The sequence below is a fragment of the Leishmania panamensis genome (assembly GCF_000755165.1).
Source record: "Leishmania panamensis strain MHOM/PA/94/PSC-1 chromosome 20 sequence".
NCBI classification, from domain to species: domain Eukaryota; phylum Euglenozoa; class Kinetoplastea; order Trypanosomatida; family Trypanosomatidae; genus Leishmania; species Leishmania panamensis.
Window position 1 is genome coordinate 2093171 of NC_025866.1, and position 22112 is coordinate 2115282.

The 22112-nt window shown below is 57.2% G+C and overlaps 6 protein-coding genes across 6 annotated transcripts; all 6 read left to right on the top strand.

Annotated features, from left to right (window-relative positions):
• Positions 1-1218: 1218 nt before the first annotated feature.
• LPMP_205150 (acireductone dioxygenase (ARD)-like protein, putative) lies at positions 1219-2253 on the top strand (the record flags this gene model as incomplete). The annotated part of the gene is made up of 1 exon (XM_010700412.1): positions 1219-2253. One exon carries the CDS (start codon positions 1219-1221, stop codon positions 2251-2253), a length of 1035 nt encoding a protein of 344 aa, XP_010698714.1.
• Positions 2254-3830: 1577 nt separating this feature from the next.
• Positions 3831-5972, top strand: LPMP_205160 (hypothetical protein; the record flags this gene model as incomplete). The annotated part of the gene is made up of 1 exon (XM_010700413.1): positions 3831-5972. The coding sequence occupies one exon, from the start codon at positions 3831-3833 to the stop codon at positions 5970-5972; it is 2142 nt and encodes a 713-aa protein (XP_010698715.1).
• A 2621-nt stretch (positions 5973-8593) lies between these two features.
• On the top strand, positions 8594-10780 carry LPMP_205170 (hypothetical protein; the record flags this gene model as incomplete). The annotated part of the gene is made up of 1 exon (XM_010700414.1): positions 8594-10780. One exon carries the CDS (start codon positions 8594-8596, stop codon positions 10778-10780), a length of 2187 nt encoding a protein of 728 aa, XP_010698716.1.
• A 1093-nt stretch (positions 10781-11873) lies between these two features.
• LPMP_205180 (glutaredoxin, putative) lies at positions 11874-12197 on the top strand (the record flags this gene model as incomplete). The annotated part of the gene is made up of 1 exon (XM_010700415.1): positions 11874-12197. The coding sequence occupies one exon, from the start codon at positions 11874-11876 to the stop codon at positions 12195-12197; it is 324 nt and encodes a 107-aa protein (XP_010698717.1).
• Positions 12198-14043: 1846 nt separating this feature from the next.
• LPMP_205190 (hypothetical protein) lies at positions 14044-18171 on the top strand (the record flags this gene model as incomplete). The annotated part of the gene is made up of 1 exon (XM_010700416.1): positions 14044-18171. The coding sequence occupies one exon, from the start codon at positions 14044-14046 to the stop codon at positions 18169-18171; it is 4128 nt and encodes a 1375-aa protein (XP_010698718.1).
• A 2815-nt stretch (positions 18172-20986) lies between these two features.
• Positions 20987-21640, top strand: LPMP_205200 (hypothetical protein; the record flags this gene model as incomplete). The annotated part of the gene is made up of 1 exon (XM_010700417.1): positions 20987-21640. One exon carries the CDS (start codon positions 20987-20989, stop codon positions 21638-21640), a length of 654 nt encoding a protein of 217 aa, XP_010698719.1.
• Positions 21641-22112: the final 472 nt, after the last annotated feature.

Here is a 22112-nt window from a genome sequence, read left to right on the forward strand (position 1 = left end):
TCCCCTTCATTCTCTCTCCCATTACAGCTTCCAGGTCGTTTATGTTTCCCGCCCCCTCGCACACACACACACACAACGTTTCCCTGTTCTTCATTTTATTCGCTGTAGCAGCTCATCTGAGTTGACGCAGTCAATCTTGCCTGAGACCCGTACACGCACCAACACCAAAAGCGGATATTCTCTCGTCGTGTGAATTCTATCGGCAAACTACACCCTCCCCTCCAGTCTCCACACAATTTCGCTCTGCTTTCCTCGACCACCCTCTCTCCCTCCCCTACTCCGCTAAAACGTTCGTGTGCATCTCTCTCCCTCTGTGTTCCTGTGGCTGTTGTCAACCTCTTTTCGGTTGATTCTACTGATTTCCGTCTGCGTGCATGTGTGTGTGTGTGAGGGGTGGGTGTAGGTTTGTGTGTACGTGTACACGTGTGTAAAAAGCACGCACACACATGCACATACACACCCACACACAGCAGCAGGCAAAGCAGCTATAGTGCTTGTGGCGCCTTCTGACTTGCCTTGCGTCATAATTTGGATCCAACGTGTTACACATAGGACAGCGCTGCTCAAGCCACCACTCAAAGCAAACAGCAACAACAACAAAATCAGAACGAATCCTCGAAAAGTGGGCTGCGGAGTCGATCAACCGTCATCACTTGTGGAAAAGCCTGCGGGACGTCTCTCTTCTTCTTTTTTCGCCTCGTCCAAGCAGAGCCACGAGCACATGCGTGTATGTATGGCTCATGATGCAGTGCAGAAGTCGGGGGAATGGTGCGGGCTGTAATGAGCCGGTCTCCGGCTGAGCACCTTCCCTCAGCCCTTCCCCACAAAGTTCTCGGGTCATGCACTGCGCAACACGTGTGTGCTTGGCACCTGCGATATCCTCCATCGCGCACGCCTCGCAACATGCACCCTTCACACTCCGTCACCCCCTTTCCACGTTTCATGCCACATGTTTGCCCCCTCTATATTTCTCCATACACACACTCGCCCAACTCTCTCAACCCCCTCCCCCCCCCCGCCGCCATTGGTGCTTTGTCGTCGTCTTCTCCCTCCGTGTGTGTGGCGTACTTGCCGACTCTTTTTTACCCTTGCTTTTCTGTTATGTCGCCTCTGCACCTCACCAAATCCAGTGACGCCGCAACACCTTCGACTTACCCCTGCCCCCTCTCCCTACTCCCGAGTCAACACACTCGGCAACGCATCACATACATACTCGCTATGACAGAGTGCTGGTACATCCCCGAGGAGGTGGCGGATCGCCGCGAGGAGAACCGTCTCTCACCAAACGTGCCCGGCAGCTACGAGGCGCTTAGTGAGGCGGGGATTTTCTTTCGTCACTTCGACCCGAAAGAGGTGAGTGACGACATTGAGGGCTTCATCCAGCCGCTTCTCAAGAAGCTCAACTACCACAGCTACGACGTCGTAAACCTCAGCCCAGCCACCCTCGGGGAAGAGAAGTTTGAGGCTCTAGCGGAGCAGCACTTTATGGAGCACACTCACGAGGACGATGAAGTACGGCTAATTCTCGAGGGACAAGGCTACTTTGACGTGCGCGATGCCAACGACAAGTGGATTCGATTGCTGTCGAAACCTGGCGATTGCATCGTCTTGCCAGCTGGCATGTACCATCGCTTCACGACAGACCACAGCAAGTGCATCAAGACCCTGCGCATCTTCAAGGAGGCGCCCCGGTGGATCGCGCTGAACCGCGGCCCAGAGACGGAGGAGAAGCCGGCGCGCAAGGAGTACCTCGCTCGCCTGCACGCCCCCGCTGAGACAGCTGTCGGTGCCGCCAACAGCCATACGATCTTCTCTCTGCACTACCCGCTGAAGCTGGATGCGGAGCTCACTGTCATCACGAAGCGGCTGCTCGAGCAACACAGTAAGAAGCCGCTTGCTCTCATGATCTTCCTGACCGGCTCCACCGACCCAACGACCGGAGCATCATGGTGCCCGGACTGCATCCCAGCGAAGCCGCAGGTCGCACAGCGCTTTGCAGAGCTCCAAGGCAAGTACGGTGAGGAGCGCGCCATCTTCCTACAGCTTCCAGTTGAGCGCGCCGGCTATCTTGGCAACCCGGAGTACCCCTACCGCAAGCACCCGACTCTGCAGCTAGCGAGTGTGCCGACGCTGCTCGTTCTGACACCGACCAAGGACGCCAAGGAAACGGGCGACGTGCAGTGGTACGACCGACTCGAGGTCAAGATGCGCACCTGTGACATTGACAAGGCAGATGTGCTGTGCCTCGAGTAGCACTGACGCCAGAGGGTGATGCGCGGCAAAGAATGGGTAGAGAGAAGGTCAGCTAGACTACATGCAGAAGAGTGAGAAAAGCGGAGAGCGCACACGGGGGTAGTTTTACAGGCACTTCCTGTCGGTGATGTCACATGCCTCGCCCTTCATAAACCTCGCACGCTCTGTCCGCGTGGGGCTCTTGTTGTTGTTTCCCTTAGTGCGCTTGTGTGCTCTCTTTTGTGTCCTTGCGGTTGCACCCCACTCTTTTTCCGCCCTTCACAGCTTTCTCAGTCAACTTTCTCTCTCCTACATCTTGTAACCTTCTCCCTCTCCCACGTGTCCCCTGATTGCACGTCAGGTGGTGTGTCTCGCCGATGAATTGTTCGTTGATCTCCACACCTTTCCGAGGCTGTTTCGCTCTTTTTTTTTCTGAAGCGTCTTTTAATATTGTGCCTCACCCCACATTCCCCCTCTGGCTGTGCACACGCGTGGGTATCCGTGCGTGCGCACTTATCTTTGTGTGTTGTGTGCGTGTGTACTTTTTGCTCAACCCTACATGACGAGGGGTTTTCACTGAAGCGGAAGTAACAGCCTTCGAGTGACACCGCCAGCATCACCGCCACCTCCTCCTACACCTTCACTCCTCTCCCTCTCTCCTTATGGATGGTCTGTGTGCTTGTGTGTCTCCGCTCTCTGCCGTGCTTGTGCCTTCTCGTATCGTAGGCTTGAGAACCTCTGCGTTGCTATGCCGAATTTGGGGTGCAATCAACGAGAGAGAGAGGGAGAGAGGCGGGCTGAAAAAAAAAGCTGAGGAGAGAGCTCGAGAGAATGAGGTGGAAAGCAGAGAGCAAAAATGAGGGGAGACTGGACCTCACAGCAGACGTAAAGAGTGTGTGGATGCTCATTGGTGGCGCTGCCGGCGCATCTTCTTCCTTCGTCCTCTCTCTCTCACTCACTCCACAGAACTACGGCAAGCACCCCCTCCCCGCCTCACTACTTGTCTTTTCGCTCCTCTGTCTAACCATTGCTATGCGCGCGGCGTGCGTAGCGTGGGTGGAAGTCGTATTAGAGGGTGGGGTAGGGCTGGTGAAAAGGAGAGTTTTTTCCTCTTCTCCTCTCTTCACGTGCCGTTTTGTTGCAACGAGGCGGGAGATGAAGAAGAGCCGAAAATGCAACTGCACCAGTCGTGGTGAGCACAGCAGGACAGAGAGAGTCACGTGCAGGGAAACGCGGACGAGAACGTACACCACATCACTCAGCATGTCGCGCTGGTGGACGACTAGCGTACAGACTCAGGCATGCGGCAAAGGAAAAAAAAAGGAACGAAAGAAAGCGGACTGCAAGGCACCACCACTGCTCAGCACACAGGATCCGTCACCCTTCATCAGCATGATCCCAGCACTGTCTCACCCATCATATCTCACCTCTTTACTTCTCGCTTCGCTTCTCTCGCCTACTACTAACACCTGCACACGCATCACATTAGCCCGCTGTGTATTTTTACGTGTGCGTGTGTGTGCGTACTCCACCATCTGTCGGCATTCTTGGATTCCCTCCCCTCCCCCCTCTCGTAGACACACCGCAGACTGCTACAGATGATCTCCTGGGTGCCGGTCGTGTGCTGTCGCCGCTCGCTGACGTCTTGCCTTAGCGGCCGCTCCGCTAAGACGGACACATCCGCACTGACCAGAAAGATACGGCGAGCATCCTCTATCTCCTCCCCAGAGACATCGGGGTTCCCTTGTAAAGCAACCGTCTCGGCTAGAAGCAGCACCACCATCTCCAGTAGCAGCACCGCGGAGACAGTGAGCCTAGCGCCCGGCGCAATAGCAGAGTGGTCTGCTGCCCTACCGGACATCCCCTATGGTTTCCCGGAGAGCGATTTGGTCGCTTTCGCCGCAGAGCGAAGTGGGGGTCTGCAGAAGCAGTGGCTGCAGGACCTTTCACGCCAGGTGAGCAGCAGCACCACCAAGAGCGCCAGCTCCTTCCAGGTGGAGCGCTACCTCCCCAACAAGGAGGACTTCTGGCGGTGTCCGCCGTACGAGGCACTGCGTGAGATTGTGCTGCATACCCCGTACCATGAGGCGCTGAAGATCATCATGGAGCACGACTACCGCTTTCTCTTTACGGACGTCATGTGCAACGTCGAGGCGCCGATGCCGCACGTCATCTACGAGGATTTCATGAAGTGCCTTACGTTCTCCTCGCGTCAGCAGCCGCCGGAGGAACAGTTTGCGCTTCCCGAGCCCGTGTTGCGGGATATTCTCTGCTGGGCGGCCTACTACTGCACGCTGGATCACTTCTACTTCACCTCTGCCTCCATGCTTTTTCGCAAGGTGGAGCAGGAGCAGCACGTGAGCCCTGCGGTGCACAGTGCGTGGGTTTACATCTGTACAGCGGCGGGCAAGCTGGACAAGGCACTCGCCTACGCCGCCTACATGGAGGCGCACAAGATCCCATTTGACGCGGATGTGTTTGCCCGCTTGCTGCACCCCTCTCTCACCCCAGTCCAGCAGCACCTGCAGCAGGCGCCGCAGACATCGAAGGGTATCGTGCTACAGCGGCGCCTCTGCCAAGATATGAGCCAGCACCACGGCACAATGCCAGTGGCGGTCCACGCGATGTTTGTTTACCACATCCTGACTCTCCAACACACGCGCAAATGGGAAGTGCTGCGTGGTGCTGCCGAACTGTTTAATCGATGGCAACAGCGAGCGAGGAGTAGGGGCGGCCTTGCGGTTCCTGCTTCATTCACGCCAGTTTCTGTGTCTATCGCCAAGCCGCTGCATGAAGTGATCTGCTCCCGCACCATGCAGCTCGCCATGTCGCTCTTCTGCAGGGAGAAGGGCATTCGCTGGGGACCTCGCACGACGAAAGAAATGGTCACCTTCATGCTGGAAAACGATGAGGCCGGCTGCACCATGGCGGACGTGATATTTGTGCTGATGCGCACCCGACAAAACGAGCGAACAGGGATGCTGGCCGCGCTTCCCAGAACAACCTTCACCACGGAAGAGCAGGAGACGCTGATGCATGCCACGTACCGGCGCATCCGACGCGATGCGGCGTACGCGGTAGCGGGACCGTTGCTACGAGAACTGCTTGCAGCGGACGGGGCCACTGGCACTGCGGCAGCAGCGGCGGATAGCGGAAGCAGCAGCGACGAGGCTGTCGACCTGGCCATGCAGTCGCTGCAGAGGCTCGCTTCATCAGCGGCGGACCAGGACGCCGCCGCTGTGTCCTCAAGCCCTTCCGTCTCTCCAGCGGCTGCGGGTGCGCCGTATCGCAGCGAGGGGAAACGATGCACGCCGGCAGCGGCGCATGGCACAATTATTGATGACGGCAAGCGAGGCAGTCTTACCTCTCTCGAGAGAGTCATCATGGAGCAGTCGTGGGAGGAGGAGACGCTATCGTCGCCGGCGGAAACGGCGCGCGACCTCTTGGCTGCTGTGATAGCGCTAGATCGTGAAAGCGTCATAGCAGCACCGGCGGCAAGGAGACCGAATGGTGACGCACAGGCAACGCTAAACGAGTCGTCAGGAACTCCATCCTTGGTGGCATCAGCGGCGGCAGAAGCCGATCGGCTTCGTGAGCTGCACGTATCACTGGAAGCGATGAGCACACCGTCAAGCCTGTCAGCCTGGTCGTTGCAGCAACTGCAGAAGGAAGAAGAGGAGGCACGACTGCGTCGCCAGGCGGAGAATGCATGGATATCGCCCGCCTACATGCCGCGGTAAGGAGGAAGAGGAGAGGTGAGGATGGTGAAAGTCACGTGCCCCAAAACTGCCGCCACTGTCCTCCTTCATTCTCCCTCGCTCCCTCCCCCCTCCGCACCAACCTCAGAAATCGCACTCCTCCGACCCACACCACCGTTGCCTTGTGCTTCTCTTGTAGTGCCTTAACCATCAAATACTCGCAGGCTTTCGTTGTCTGTGTGCGTGTGTGTGTGTGTGCGTGTGTATGTGTGCCGATGTCGATCTCTACGAATAAGTGCATATGTCTCTGCTTCTGCCTCTCACGTCCTCCGCCAGCCTTTTCACTGCGAAAAGCAAAGCAAAACACATGCAGGCAGAGAGACAGACGTATGCGCACATACGGAAAGCTCGTCTCCTTGCATGCAACTGTTGGGCATGTGTGAACGTGTGTGTGGTGTGTGTGTCATCAAGGGGATGGAGAGGTCATCGCTCTTCATACTGCCAAACAAAGAAGCGAAAGGAGGGAAACGAAGCCATGCGGCTGGAAAGCAAAAGCACCGATGCAACTCCCAGTCCACCTCCGCAACACTTCACAGCCTCCAGCCAGCTCAGACAGCGAAAAATACAGTGAGAGCAACGGCATCGCCCTTCATAAGCGTGGCACATGCGCAAACTGACTTCCGCTCATACCTCCCCATTCTCTAGCTTCCTCTTTACAGCCTGAGGCGGGGCCCCAGATGCACAATCCCTCGACTCTCATCCTTTCCCTCCCCCGCCCTCATCAACGCCTGCACCTCTTTCTCTTCATTGCTATTGGAATCCCCCTCCCTCCCTCTGCTAACCTAGCTGCGCCTTGCATCCATTGCCCAGCGCGGGCGTGTGTGTTGGTGTTAGTGGGTATAAGGACATGCGTGAGGTGGTGTAGTAGGTGCTGTAAACCAAGTCGCCAGAGCTTCAAGCTCAAGGGCAAAAGAAAACTCAAGCAAATGTGTTCTTGTTCTGTCGGCTGAAAGCTAACGGCATTCGGGGCGGACTTCTGCCCCAGTGTAGAGCGAAGTTCGATGGAATAGACTACGGTGTCACTAGCGAGCAAGACGAGGTGCGTCTGAATGCGGAATGCGGGCACACACACGTGTGGGGAGGGAGTCGACATGATGACGCATGAAGATAAAAGCACAAAATTCCTAACAAAACGACTGAAGTCACTCTTCGCTCTCAGCAGAAGAGAGAGAGATGCATATTTTCTGCTCTGTTATGCTCTGACGTCTTCCTCCTCGAATATGTGTTGTCCTGTGGATGCGTGTCTGCGTCTGTGTGTGTATGTGCATTCTTCTTTGCGTCTTCTTCAACGCAATAAAGCACACGCAAAAGGGGCCAAACGCACACCAGCACCTCCGTACTTCACTCTTCACCTGTCTTGTCCTCTCCCCCCCCCGCCCTCCTCCCTTTTTCTCCTTCCCTTATACTCACCGCTGTTCGATCTCTCTCTCTCTTCCTCTTTCACTAGTCTTCGCACACCCACACACACACGAGTGGTGCTTGTGGGGTGGGGGGAATTAATAATGCGAACAGTGGAGCGCGATAGGGGAGGAAAGGGGGGACAGGAATCAGTGGTGGTACGGTGGAGCTTGGCGGTTGTGACAGCGATGGGTTCGTCTTGTTTTGCCAAGGTTTCTGGTGGATATGAGCGCAATATGTTTATCCACACCGCACTGATGTGTATGGGCATCTCCGTCTCAATATTTGCGAGGAGCGTGGAGCGGGCATAAGGGGCCGTCAGCCTCTATGAACGGCGTGGCATGCGTGTGTACGGCGTAGGGCACAAGGGAGGGCGTGGGTGCAATTTACCCGAACTCCCCCCTACCCGCCCCTGTCTCCTTTGACTATCCTTGCTCTGGTTTTCTGCTGGCAGACGCTTGAGGCCACAGAGGGTGGCAACGGAGAAGCACCCTAACAACAGCAATGAAATAGGGAAGCGAACACCGCAACATGGCAGCGCACCGCCTTTCATGCAGGGAGCTCGCCTGAGGAGATAAACCCCACGGGGGTGCGTGACTGAGTGTACTTCATAGGTGTCTCTTACCCCCGGGCTTTTCAGTGCCGCTGTCCTCTCTCTCTCTCTGTCTCCCACCCTCTACCGCCTCCCTCGCAGTGTGGGTTTGGTGGAATCAAAGAGAGAGGGGAAAGAGAGAAGGAATGCGGTCACAAGAGAAAGAAAAGAGCGAAGAGGCGCGCGCACGCTCGCTGTGATTATCGCAACGCCACTTGTTATATTGAGAACGACCCCTCCCCCCTCCCTCCTTCCCTCTCTGTGCCTCTTTCACCATCCACTTGCGCTGTGCCCTCTCACGACTTTTTGTCACCCTCGTGATCCCCTTCATATCGAGCTGCTTGCCAAGCGTGAGTGTGCCAGCGGAGGAAGACGAACCTCGTTCTTCTCTCTCAGCAAGCGGACACCGGACACGGGTGCTCAACGCCGTCCCTTATTTGGCCCTCTTCCTTCCCTGCCTCCTTCCTTGTTGGTTGGTAGTTCAGAGCCAAACATCCCCTGGGCGCGGACCAGACCCTCATCACCACTGCCCGCCAGGGGGTCATTAAAGCGCCTTCTCTCTCTCTCTTCCCTACCATTGCCGCTGGCCCATGCCAACCGACCAGCGTCACGCATGGAGCTGCACCCTCTCGAAGCCGCAGCGGTGCGCATCTTGTTTTGTGGCCGACCAGCTCTGACGACAGGTGTCGTGAATCTGCGCGTGCTTCTTGGCGGCGATGGACAGTACTGCCTGGCAGAGAAGCGAAAGGCAAAGCTGCACCACAGTAGCCGTCATTGTACCGGGGGAAACGTTTCAGGCAGCAACAGCTTCGAAATTGGTGGTGATGCTGAGGAGAAGCGCGAGAGTGTCTACCGCGTCTGCTCCTCTGATGGACTGCCCGACGGGTGCTACTATGTGAAAGCAGATCGGCACTACTGGGTCATGCACGTGAAGGAAGAGCCCAGGGTAGCCTTCGCAGCAGCAGTAGCAACACCAACGCCGCCTTCCACATCCGTGTCAGGCACGCAAGTCACTCTAGTCTCGCCGCCGATGCCTCTGGCAACAATCGCATCGACAGCGGAGCACTCGAAGGTAGAAGAAGATGAGTTGACGAGCTACAAGCAAGACGGAGGGAGTGCTGCCAGTGCTCCGGCGGCGGCGGATGCGATGTCTGGGACGGCAGAGTCGTCGTCAGCACTGATACCTGCAGGTGATGCCGGGTGTGCTAGTACAGAAAGTAAGCGACAACGGACGATTTCGACGAAGAGAAAGTGTACGCGACGTGCGAAGGCTGTCGAAGAGGACGTTGACAACCTCCCGCTGATCAACACCACGTTCTTCAATCCAACTCCTCTCGCGGAAGCGTCGCCACTGGAAGAGCACCCGCAGCAGGAGGGGGCTTCTAGGCATACTGTGAGCGTGGTCGGTGATGTTAAGGCGATGCAAAGGGAGAAATTATTGGACATTCCTCCCTCAGCGCGGCCGTCAGCCACAGTGGCAGCCGACATCCTCGTCGCGTGTGAAGAACTGCAATCCTCACAGCAGCAGCTGGAACAGCAGTCGGAGAGACGCAAGAAGACTTCGCGGGTGCACGTTGACGCAGTCGCGGAGGAAGGCAAAGACAACGAGACTGCTACGGCAGGAAGCTGTGTGAGCACGAAAAGGGCACGTGGCGGCGGCAATAAGGCCAATGGCAATGCGGTGGGCGGCGCACCTCCTGCGGAGCAGCTGGCCGAACTCGCCGCCGATTCATCTCAACCCACGAAGAAGCCGCAGCAGCGTGGAAAGCGGTGCCGCAATAATGATCTCACTGCTGAGGAGTCGTCGGTACTCCCGCCTGTGTGGCACCCGAGCGATCAGCCCAAGTCCTTTCTGTCGTCTTCCACGGAGAAGTCGCCGCTGCCGACGCCGAAAACGACCAAGGCAGCGCAGAAGAATAAAGATCTGAGGTCAGACGAGGTCGAGGCGTGCGCGTCTGCGTCCGCTACTAAGCTAACGGATGCAGGCCCTCCGCTGCTGTCGACAATCACGAACAGAGATACCGAGAGTGCTCCCACGCCGGCACCACCCGCACGCAAGTCGCGCAAGTCTAGCGCGGCAACCTCAGCGACGTCCGCAGCAGCAACATCGGATGCAGCTGGCACGGCCACTCTTTCGAAAATACCAACACCGCCTCCCTCACCGCCTCCCCTCCACTCTGTGCCGAGTGCCGGGCACGCCACACACGGACTGGAACAGAAGACACCAAGTCGTGCAGGCACGAACACTGCTTCTATTGTTCCCTCTCCGCAGCAGCAGGTAGCGAATTCCTCTGCGATACGATCTCCAGCGTCGGTGCCGCAGGACACCACCCCAGATGTCCTCTACAGCAACCGTAGCAGCGACGGCCACGCAGAGGCACGCCGCAGCACTGTCAGCAGTATCGCGGCTCCTGTTACCCATCCCAAACTGCGGCAGCAGTGGCAATCGCAGGTGCAGCAGCACGACCATCACTCAGCACTCAACTCCCCCTCGACCCGATCGCAGCCCGGCGCAAATCGATCGGCAAGCACTAGCAGTCTCCTGAGGCCTCTCCCGTCTCCGCTGCTGCAGCGCCAGTCTCCGGGGAGTGATATCAGCGGTGGCGCCGCCGGGTCGAGGGGGTTTCACGAGGGTGCAATGAACGGAGGCGGCGGGGGCGGTGGCTTCTTTCCTTTTGACAGCCCTGCGTTGGGATTCACACAGGTGCACCACACGCTGGCAGAAGAGTTCAGCCTTGACGTGTCAGAGTCAGAGTCGTCGTCGGCAGCCTCGGAGTACCTCTGCGATGTGGAAGAGTGACACCGAGAGGGGGAGGGGGGGCATAGTAGCAAAGAGGCCGTCATGATGGAGAGGGACAGCACGTCACGTTGTAGACTGTTGCGGAGGAAGTGGGAAGGGGGGGGGGCAATGACTCTGGACAACTCTGCAAGGATGATTCCCTCTTGTTCCTTCTGCCCGCCTCCGTGTTGCTCTGCAGTCCCATCGGCTGCTCACTCTCGCTCCTTGCACGGCTGATTATCCCGTCAGCACTACCCCCATGCAGAGGCCTACCCTCCTACCGCGGAAAAATAAGAAGAAAACACACACAATAAACACGACTAATGGCAGGGGGGACATGATCGGCGTCTGCGCGTTTGCGAGTCAAGTTTGTCGGCGTGTGCGCTTTCACACATTTCTTTTAGGCGTGTCTGCTCGCTCCTTGTAATGGCACAGCGTAAGGACAAGAGTGTAGAGACCCCCAACTCCTCCGCCATCTCCTTCTCGCGCCTCTCTCTCTCTCTCGCATGACGGCATAGGCGCTGAGCGGGAGAAACAAGCAGGAGTGAGGTTGAGCTTGAGAAAGAACGTGTCGATAGAATCACCTGCCCTCCTCTGGCACCTTTACCAACGCGCATAGAGAAACGACGATCTTCTCGACAGCCACAGCGCTCGGGAGCGCCTTTAGCGTCACCTGAGGCAGCGGAGGAAAGGGAAACGATTCCTGTGAGCTACCGCTGAAAACATATTCGCCGTCCTTGGACCTCAGCTACGCCCTACAACGCAACCCCTCCCCCTCTTCATAGGCATATGTGTCGCTCTCCACGCACTGCTGTTTGTGTCGTTCCCTTTTTCCTCATAATCCTTTTTGAGGGGCCGAGCAGCTGGTGGGTGAGGAGGGAGGAGTACTGCGCGCGCACTCTCTTCTGATCTCTGGCGCACCCACCATCATCACTGCTCTTCCCCATCCTCCTCCTTCACCCTTCCCCGACACTCCAACGTCCTTTCACGCGCCCTCTCTCCCTCCGCTCTCACCAACTCACATACATCTCAGAGGAGACGGGTTCTAGAACAACGGAGGGCAAGCCGAAAAAGTCTGTGACACACGGACATACCTCGCTAGATCTCTCCAACCATGAGTTATGCTTTAGACCCTGCACGGGCGCCGCAGTTCCTGGACACGATGTTGCGCCGCAACCGCATCGTGCTCATCTCCGCCACCTACTGCCAGTTCTCTACCAAACTGAAAATGTTGCTGATTGAGCTGAAGCACCGCTTCGTCTCGCTGGAGATCGACATCATCCCCAACGGGCGAGAGGTTTTCCAGGAAGTGGTGGGTCGCACCGGCGTTCACACAGTCCCGCAGGTGTTTCTCAACGGTAAGTACCTTGGCGGATATGACGACCTCGTCGCGCTCTATCACAAGGGCGAGCTCTCCGAGGCGCTGGAGAAGCGGTGAGCTAACACACAAATGAGAGAAAGGCGCGCGCTACGATAAGCAAAGGCGGAAAAGGCACTGCGGTATGCTTGATGGAGATGGAAACACGCGGCACTGCCACGTCAGCTCTTTTTTTGTTTCGTTTTCGACTGGACACAAGCGTGCCTCTGTGCCTCGAGGATGTGCCCCGTTGCACCTCTGCGCTTCTCTCACCCTCACGTGTTTTGTTTTTTTCGTTGTGTCCTTCCCCTTCTACCTGGTGTGCACGTTTGGTGTGTACGCGCAAGCGCGAAGCCTCACTTCGGTCGCTTGCGGCTTCGCTGAACATAATTGCTGCACCCCTCCCCCCCCCTACAGCATTTCGTTCTTGGCTGATATATGAGTTTGCACTACTTTCCCCTGAGGAGGGGAGGGATAGAGAGGGGGGCTGGGCATGGGTGTCCGTCAGTCACCGCTGGACTGTTTCCTCGTCTCTGTTGTTCGTCACCAGTGCGATACCTTTCTACACAAAATGCATAAGTGTGCCGCGGCATATCTGGCCATGCCTCGCTGATGCGGCACGGAAGAAGAAAAAAAAGGGGTGACTCTCCTCCCTGAGCAAGTCGCTCTTAAGAAGAGACTTTGACGTACCCACACGCGTGCGGCCCACCGCTTCCTGTGGCTGCTTCTCGCCATGTTGGTGCATGTGCGTTTTGCATTCGTCATGCATCGCATCACTTCCTCTCTCGGCTGCCTTTTTGGATGCTTACCTACACCCTTCTGCCCTCACTCCTCTCTGAATGAACCAACGTGTCTACAAACACATGCCTTGCACCCCTCTGACTGCGATAACGACTGCAACGCTCTTACCTCTGGCTCCCTTGTCACGTCGCCACAACCTCCCACCTACTCTCGCTATGCTCCAGCTTCTCGTAAAGGTGTCGAGAGAAGAGGCCACAACGAAAACCATCCCATAGGCGGCGAAAGAAAGCAGCAGATGGTGTTCGCCAGCACATCTTCTCCAACGACTATCAAAAAACAAGAAAAGCAAAAGTGTTTTGTGGAGCTCTTTGCTAGGTTTTTGCGTGTCTCTGGGTACTGACGTGGGTTCTCCCCCTCTCACGTTGAAGTCCGCACAACCGTTACCAGCACTCTTCATTGCTCTCTACATCTCTCTGAGGGGTTCATCGGCTGTCCTTCACTACTCATCTTTTCTTCTCTCCTTCGGTGTTTTTTTTTTCGCCTTTGCCGTTGTAATACACCGCTCTTGCTTGTGTGTGTGTGTGTGTGTGTGTGTGTGTGTGTGTGTGTGTGTGTGTGTGTGTCGGTGTGCGGGTCCTGCACATCATTATTGAGCCACCTTGTCTTTCCCTTTGCGTGTGGTTGTCTCCCTCGTTGGCGGCAGGACTCTCCCTGCCAGGGATCGTTTTTTTTTCTCCTTATTTTCGCTTTTTCTCTGGAGGATCTCTCTCGCTGCTTATGTACATGGCGAGTTCTCCGGTTTCACCTCTGCGCCCCCGCCACCACCACCACCACCCCCCTCCCGCTTCCTGCTGCTCTTGGCACTTGTGTATCCGTCTCTTTGGTTCCTTCCGCTTGAGCTGTGGACCCCTTTGCCTGCGTAGCGGTGTGCGGGAGTTGCCTTTCCGTTTCGTTTCCTCCTCTCGATCGTGTCTTCCTCCCCCTCCCCTCCCCCTATTTCTCTTCTCCTCTCTCTTTGCTGGAAACTGGAACTCTCTCTCTCCCCCCTCTCCTCTCCCTTGTCTGTCTGGAGTGTCGGTGCTGTGGTAGATAGATATACACACACACACACACACGCACGAAGAACTCGCAGGCCGCGCATCCAGAGGAAGAAAACATAAACCAAGCACGGTCGCTCCTTGTGATCATGCGAGCCTCCACAAGCATGGACGCCGCCTGTGACGGCGACAACGGCACCAGCGTGCGGATTCCGTCTGCAGCGTCGACCACCAGCGCCCGTTCGAGTCGCCTATGGCAGTCGACGGTTCGCTGGGTGGAATCCAACGCTGTGCCAGGAGTGCACGCCTCCTCCGAGACTCCGCAGCCGATTCGAAAGAACGCCTTCCAGTCGTCTCCATCCTATTCCCCCGTGTTAGAATCGTTAGACGTGCCGCTCGCTAGGATGGCCGCCACCGCAGCGCTAACGCCTACAATGACCGAGGAACGTGACGACCATGTGCTCAGCGCCTCCCCCAACGACGAGGATACCCGTTCCGATAAGCCGCGCACCAGCCTGCACCGAGGCGGTGAGTACCTCATCGCGTGCTCTGCATTTTGGCACCATCATGGCAGCAACAGCGGCGGCGGCGGTGGCGGTGGTCGGGTGGTCGTCCATCGCGTCCCCGCGCCGCCAAATCCTCCACGACTCTCCAGCTCACCGCAGCAGCAGCCTCTGCAGCAACCAGCGAGTACCACCCCACAGACAACGCCGACGACGGCAATTTCGTTGTCGCTCAGGGAAGCCAAAACCGCCGCAGTAGGCGCACAGCGGGACGCCTCCGTCCGGAGCGGGTCGCCGCTGGAAGAGAAGGCGGAGGATGCTCTCGTCACCCCGAGACTGCCATTGCTCGAAGGCAAGCACACCCGTAAGGAGAGCACCGATGTTGAGCTGAGCTCGAACCATCTGGCGAGGCTTCCGCCAGGTGTGCCACTTTTCCAACCAACGAAAGTAGACCTGCCATTCCCCACAACGGCAGCAGAAAGGCAATGGAAGCCGTCACCCCCTGCAGCGGCTGCACTGCCGAGGGGTGCCTACAACCCCCGGACCCTTGCGCTAGAACACGACCCTCAACGCTTTTCGAGCCGCTGGCATCCTCAGCAGCCGCAGCAGCCACGGAAACTCATCAGCAACTGCTGCTCGGAGGACTGTAACCTTGCAGCAGTCGCCACCGCCTCGATCCTCGCCTCCCCTCTCACAAGCGACACGGACACACGTCCCAGCGCCGGCGAGTTGCAAGCGCTGTCATTGCGGCCCAACTCGAGACTGTCTGGCTCAGCAGGGCAGCTCCTCTCCATCGCTAGCTCTACCAACCACCGCTATTTATCACCTCCCTCGTGTACCTTAACGCCGTCACCTCTCTTGCTGGGCACGTGCGGCACCGATACACACGCTCCGCTGGTATCAAGTTTAAAGTGGTCGTACTCGCCGCGGGCGGAGGTGGACCACGCCGTCGTCATCTCCCCTTTCTCCACCAAGTGTCGAGGTGGAAAGCACAAAAGAAATCAAAAGCCAACACGCGTTTCCTCCGGCAGCTTGCTTCCGGCCGTTGGGCTGGCGGTTGGGCTGCCAGGCCTTGGCACCATCGAGCGACTGCTGCCTCAACCACAAGCACCACTGCAAGGCCCCCTCTCACCAACGCTGCGCGCAATTCCGAAGGGGTGGGGATCGCCGCCGCCGATGAGCAACCCCAACAGCCCAGCGAGCATTGCCTTGGGCAATTTGTCGCGGGGTGCGAATTCAAATGCGACAGCAGCGCTCTTGGCTGTAGGGGTGGCACCCAGGCCCGCTTTGGCGGCGTCGGTGGGTTGTTCCGACTTGGCACTCTCTCCGATTGATGAGCAGGCCACTGAAGCTCAGCGCGAGAGCACTTTTGCACGACCTCTTGAAGCCAATGTAAATGCTCTGTTTAGCGGCAGTGCGTACGCCGACGTTCGTGCGTCGACTGAGCTTCACGTGCTTCGTGCCCTTCCAGTAGCGCGAGCATCCGTCGACCACGCTGCGATGGAGACCGCAGTTGCCGCAGCGGGGGCGCCGTCGCTCGCTGCCCTGCACCTGTCGCTGGGGCAGAATGCCACGCCATGTATGACACGTCTATCTGCATGTGAAGTGCTGACAGCAGACTCTACGTGCCACACTGCGGATGTGCCACCACACACGCAGTTGCTGCCTGTCTCGGCGGCGGCGACGGCGATGCTGATGCCTCAAGGTCCACCCTTCGGAACACGTTCATCTTCGGGCACCCACGAGCGAGGGTGTAACGGTCGCCCGTGTTGTTCGACAGAACCCGCATTTGCTTCTCTTCTGACACCATCGGTGCCAGAAGACGGTCTCGAGTCAGGCGCGGTGGCCTCAGGTGCGGCTTTCTCCGCGTGCTTGACCTCCCCGCGCAATCCGCAGGCACAGATGACACCCATATCACTCGAACCACTGCAGCAGCTTTACAGCGGCACCATTAGCAAGCGCGCAAGTCGCGGCACCGCCCACGACGAGCGCGACGGAGGTGCTTGTCGAATCAGATATAGTGTTGGCGCAACTAACGTCGCACCCAGCCACGTATTGAACCCGCTGATAGCCTCCGGTGCGGTACCGAAGGTGGCAGCGGCCACCAGCCGCTCATCTCAGCAGCCCTTGCGCTCCTCTCTTGGGTGGGAAAGACAAGCCGAGGATGCTGGGACGGTCACTTCGATGTCGCCGGAATTCGAGGTCGCCAGAACGCCAGGCCACAAAGGTGACAGTGATGCAGTGGCCACCGAGAAGGCAGTTGTGCCGAGTGTAGGCACCAACCCAATGCAGTCTCCAGCGCCGTTGCCACTGGCAACGCCTCTGCAGGGCTCGCAGAGGGCGGCGTTTCGGTTTCACAGTGTGATCCGACGGAGCGAGGATCACGGACGCAGTTCCTATTTCCTCTCTGCCCACTCACCGATCAACCCCTCCGTCTTGGCGGAGAAAAGGCGGCCTGATATGCTGAAGGAGCAAGACAGGATAGTGGACAGGGGCACTTGGGGCGACGGCGGGGGTGAAAGAACTCAGTCACGCGTCTTCACAACGTCGCTGCAGCACTCGGTGAGTGCGGTGGCAGCCGGCAATGTGCCCAGTAGAGCGGAGAACCTCAAGGCAGGTCGAAGACCCCGTTCCCGCCAGCGTCGAACCCGTGAGCTGCTGACGAGCAGCAGTAGCCTCAGGGAGCCGTGGACGGGCCTGCAGCTACCGCGCTCCACCGCGCCGGGCAACGTCTCGTTCACCAACGCCACGGGACAGACACTGCACTCTGTCGCCTTCCCGACGTGCAGCTCCGGTTACAGAGCCAGTATGCGGCGCATGAACAGTGACGTGTACTCCAGTATGCTCACCTCTTCGACCAACTCTATTCACTCATCTCGCGAGGACAGCCAGTCGTCCTTCTATCTGGACAACACCACTACCGAGCAAGGCGCCTCATCAGTGATGCAGGCTGTCCCCTCGGACACGGCTGTGGTCATCAGTGCGCGCGCTCTCGCGCCGCTGAGGGCATCCGAGCACACAGCCTCCCCGAAGGATCCTGGCATACACAGGAAGTGCAAACGCGGCAACAGCGGAAGCAGCACTTGGAGCCACGGTCAGCGGAAACGCGAAAGTCGTAGCAGCGGCCGAGCTGTCTCGAGTGCAACTTCGTGTCGGTGTCGTGTAACCCGAGACCACGATGCTGCGCTGGAGAACGCTTGCAGCAGCTGCAGCAGCTCGTCGCACTGGCCGCTGTCCTCGCGCACATCAATCTTATCATTTGGCTTGGAGAGTCCAGCGTCTGCCTCGCCAATTGGGACTGCGATCCTTCGACAGAGCGCTGGTACCGCTAAGGGGCACAAGTTCGTGCTGGGGCAGAGCTGGAGCTCGCTGCGAGCGGCGAGTGCGAGCACGGTCGCGTCGCCGAGATCCAGCGAGGAACCGCCGCACCCCGACGGCTGGAGCGCGGGGCACAGAGCTCAAAAAGGCGTACGTTGCAGCTCCAGGGATGCGACGCCGTTGCCGAACCGGGTACCGTCCTACTCGCAGCGACACGGCTACTTGCAAGATGCGCCGCACCAATTCTTCAGCTTTGAGTCGCCTCAGCAGCGTGAAATTCCCTGTCGACTAGGCACCATCGCAAAACAACACACCGTTGTGGTGCCGCAGGTCGCCTACTCTTCACCTCCGCAAGATGTAGCCGGTAAGCCAGAGGGCCACCGCCACCAGCACCAACAGCAGCATCATCAGCGCAGTGCAAGTCCTTCCGGCAGCTCTTCAAACAGACCTCAGTAGCGCAGCCCACTGCGCCGAGCAGTCGGCGCGTGGTTGAGGAGGGAAGAAGGGAGAGGGGAGGCAATGTCACTTACAGCATCGTGCGCGCACACGCACCTCTTCCCCCTTCCTTTCTTTTGGTGGCCTCAGCACAGACAAGTAGAGAGAGCGTTGGTGCCCACAGTGCAGCGCTCACTTTGAGTGTACGTCTGGGGGGTCCGCTTGTCTGCCTTGTAGATTCCTTCCTCTTGTTTGGCCCTCCTTCGTTGTTGATCGCACACCGTCGCCAATCCCTCTCTCTCTCATCCACCGCCCCGTCCCGTCTCGGCACACTCTTTCCTTCTTCTTTATCTTCTCTAGTTCTCTTGGCTGCTCCCCCCCTCAACTCTTACCATGCTGGACACCGTTAACAAGGCGTAGAGAGAGAGAGAAAACGCGAGACAAGAGGAGAGAAGCAAGGGGCAACTTGTGTTTGCACACGCACACACATCTATAAACCCCATCTCCCTCTCCATTTACTTGGGTCACACCAGGTTGGGGCCGCTTCGATCCTTGTTTTATTATTACCGTCATTAGTGCTATTCCTCTTTCGCTTCTTCCCTGCTTTCCGTCGCGGTGTGCCTGTGTGCGTAAATAGCTCTAAGTAGAGTCAACGGACCGTGAGCGCAACCGTCTCTCTCTCTCTCTCCCACCCCTTCCTTTCTCGTAGGAGTCGCCAACGCAGCAGCCACGCACCGATTGGACGCATCATGGACTGTCATCGTTGGTTGGTCGGTCTCTCGAGCTTTTTTTTTCGTCCTCCGTGCCGACTCAAAGCGCACAACTGAAATGAAAGGAGTCAAACGCCACAACACCATTAGCGCGAACTACCCATTCCATGTGGCCGCGCCATGAGCCGTAGGCTGGATTTCAGGCCACCACTTGCTCGCACCCTACGTCCTCCACCGTGTGGCCCATCTCTCTCTCTTTGGCGATACACAGCCAAGCAGTCAACCCTTCTTCATTTTTTTTTCTTCCTTGGGTCGTTTGTCTGGCGGAGCACATCGGAAATGGCGGAGTCACTGCTGTCATAGCTCTTTCTCCCTTCGGAGTTGTGCTGCTTACAGCGGTTCTTGCTCTTTTCTTCCCCTCCTCCCTCCCCCCATTGACTCTCAGCTCCACCCCACTAACTCACCAACCCATCTTGTGCGATCGCCTCGTTAGTTGGTATTTAGGTTTTCCCACTCTCTTATGCATGTAAATATGCGTGTTCTGTAAGCTGTGCCCGCTATGGTGACACACCTCTGTCGAGTAGCTGATTTTCTCTTCTCTTTCAACTGTTGTCGTTATGCCCGCTCTTCTGATTCATTATATGTGTGTGGGGGTGTGGGGGTGTGTGTGCGTGTGCTCTTATGTTCTCTAGTGTGAATGCCTTGCTTGCCTCTTTTCTTCTCCCTCTCTCCCCTCCCCTTCTACTGGTTCTCTTTTGCCCCCATCTTTCAGCTCATTTGTGATTCAGCAGCGAAGCCGTATGGTAGGCACATCGGATGTGACACATACACACAAGAACGACCAAATATCTACATGTATATATATATATATGTATGTATGTGTAGATACATGGAGATATATGTGGATATAAAGGTGTGCCTTATAGACAGTGAATGCTGACAGCGAGCTTCTCTCTCTCTATCCTCTTGCCTTTCTTATTGTCCTCTTCCTAAGTCAGCAAGCGAGTGCATCCGTCGCTGTAGGAAACCTTTCTGCGCCCCTTTCCTTTGCTTGCTCTGTTGAGCCTTTCTGGCATAATTCTCTCTCTCTGGGCATTAGCAGTGCAGCAAGGTCGGGGGAATAATTGCGTTTTCTTTTCCCAACGAAAGTGAGCTCCTTCTACTTCGTCAATGCTGCTTCTAGTTTTCATCTTCTTTGAGTATGCGCCCCAGTGACCCTATGACACCTTCTCTTGTTAGTTTCGCTGCCCACGTCTCCCGAGTGAGCCCCCCCCCCCGCTCACCCCGAGCCTCTTTATGTCTCCACTTCGATGAGCAAAAAAAAACGAGACGAACGGGTGGCCCCGCACTCTTGTCAGTAAGCAGACACCGCACCTATATGCGCATCGATGTCCCTGTATCGAGGACGCACTATACTCCTGTCGGTATGGCCTTGGTGTAAGCAACCCGATCGTATAGGTACCACCCAGAAGGTTGAGTCGATTGCGACAAATATACGGACTCACCCATGGTCTGCGCGTAACTCTCTCTCTCCTTCCTTTCACCTCCTCCCTCCCCTCCACCCCCCCCCCCCCCACACACACACGCACACGCACTGACGTTATCACCAGCCCCTCCCGCACGGCCAAAGATCAGGGACACGCTCACTCGCTGACTGGGGTTTGCCCTTCTTCTTCTCACTCACCCCCTCCCCCGATAAGGGCGTGCTCCTGGCCTTTTCCTTGTGTGTCTTTGATTTTCTCTATTAGTGCAGGTCAATGAACTCCTCTGGATCAATGCTCATGGAGCGGCTACCCAGTGCTCGTCGAGCCGGCGGAGTCGGAGTCGAAGGTAGCGGGGCCCTCGTAGTCGGGATTAGCGGTAGTGGTAGATCACAGCAGCACACCACCTACTCGCCAAAAAACTCGTTACAGAGCAACGACCGTCCGCTGCCTGTCTTGCGGCATCCCGTCAACAGTGAATGGCGTGGGATGTCACCGCTGCAGTATTCCAACCTGCCCCCTGGTGGCGGTGAACAACCCATCCTCAGTGGGCAAAAAAAACATCTACCTAGCGGCGACGCGCAGCACAGCACACCCCCGCACTTGATGGGGGAGAAGAACAGCAACAGCAACAGGAGACCTCCGATGACAACGCCGCACTTGCCGCCGCCTGGAGCTCACGGTAGCTCTGCCGGTCCTAGGCCGGTTCCACCGCATGTGCAGAGCCGTGGACCGGCGCCTCCGGTGAGCCCCAACACCGCTCATGGGATGAGCAGGCCAGTGAACTGGAGCGCCATGTCTGGCAATCCAGGGCCCATGAACTGGCACCCGGCGTCCTCGCAAGTCCAACAGGGTCAGCATGTCATGCCAGTAGCGCGTGGTCCACAGCCAAACTCAGTAGAGCCAACACGATTGAGGAACGGCAAGAAGATCAAAGATGTGGAGAGACGGCAGCAGCAGATTGCAGGGGCGCCGCACGAGCACCAAACCTTCTCTGGGCCGACGAAGAGTGCCGTACTGCGACGCAAAGAACAACTTCAGCTACAGCAACGCGACGCCAACTCGGGGAAGCACATCAAGACAACCGTAGGCAACGACAACTCGTGGGTGAAAGGGCTGGCCTACTCGACCTGGGTAGACTCGCCAAAAGGGACGTTGAACCACCTCGACCGCGAGGGCCCCTATAAGCGTCAGCCAAAGGGCAACCGGAACCTTCGCAAGAATAAAAGGACCGTGAGTCGAAACAGTATGGGCAAGTCCAGCTTGCTTGTGGAGGCGCTTCGAAACCTCTTTCGATGACGAATAATGTGCATGTGCATGTGTGTGTGTGTGGAAGAGGAGCAAACGGCCGAAAGAGAAAGAAAAAAATGAAAGACTGAACGGTGGCCAAGCAAGACAACCGGAGCCAAACTGTTTCCCTGAGAATGAAGTAAAAAAAGAGAGCATTAAGGTAAGCGAGTAGAGTATTCTTGTAATATAGCCCCAATATGTGTGTGCCCCATGTCTCCTTCGATCGCCTCCCATCATTTCTGTCTCTATCTGCATATACTCGAGCGGAAGCCAATGAAGATGCTCCTTTTATTCCTTTCCCTCTTTTTGTTTTTCTACGTGCTGCTGTCGCCGCCGCCGATGGCCCTACTCCTCCTCCGCCTCCCCCCTCCTATCCTGAGGTAGTACATTGATGTAAACCAAATATGTGCGTCCTTGTTCTTCCTTTGGCTTTTTTTTCGTTGGTCGCTTTATCGGCCTCCTGGCCTCTTCTCTTTATGAT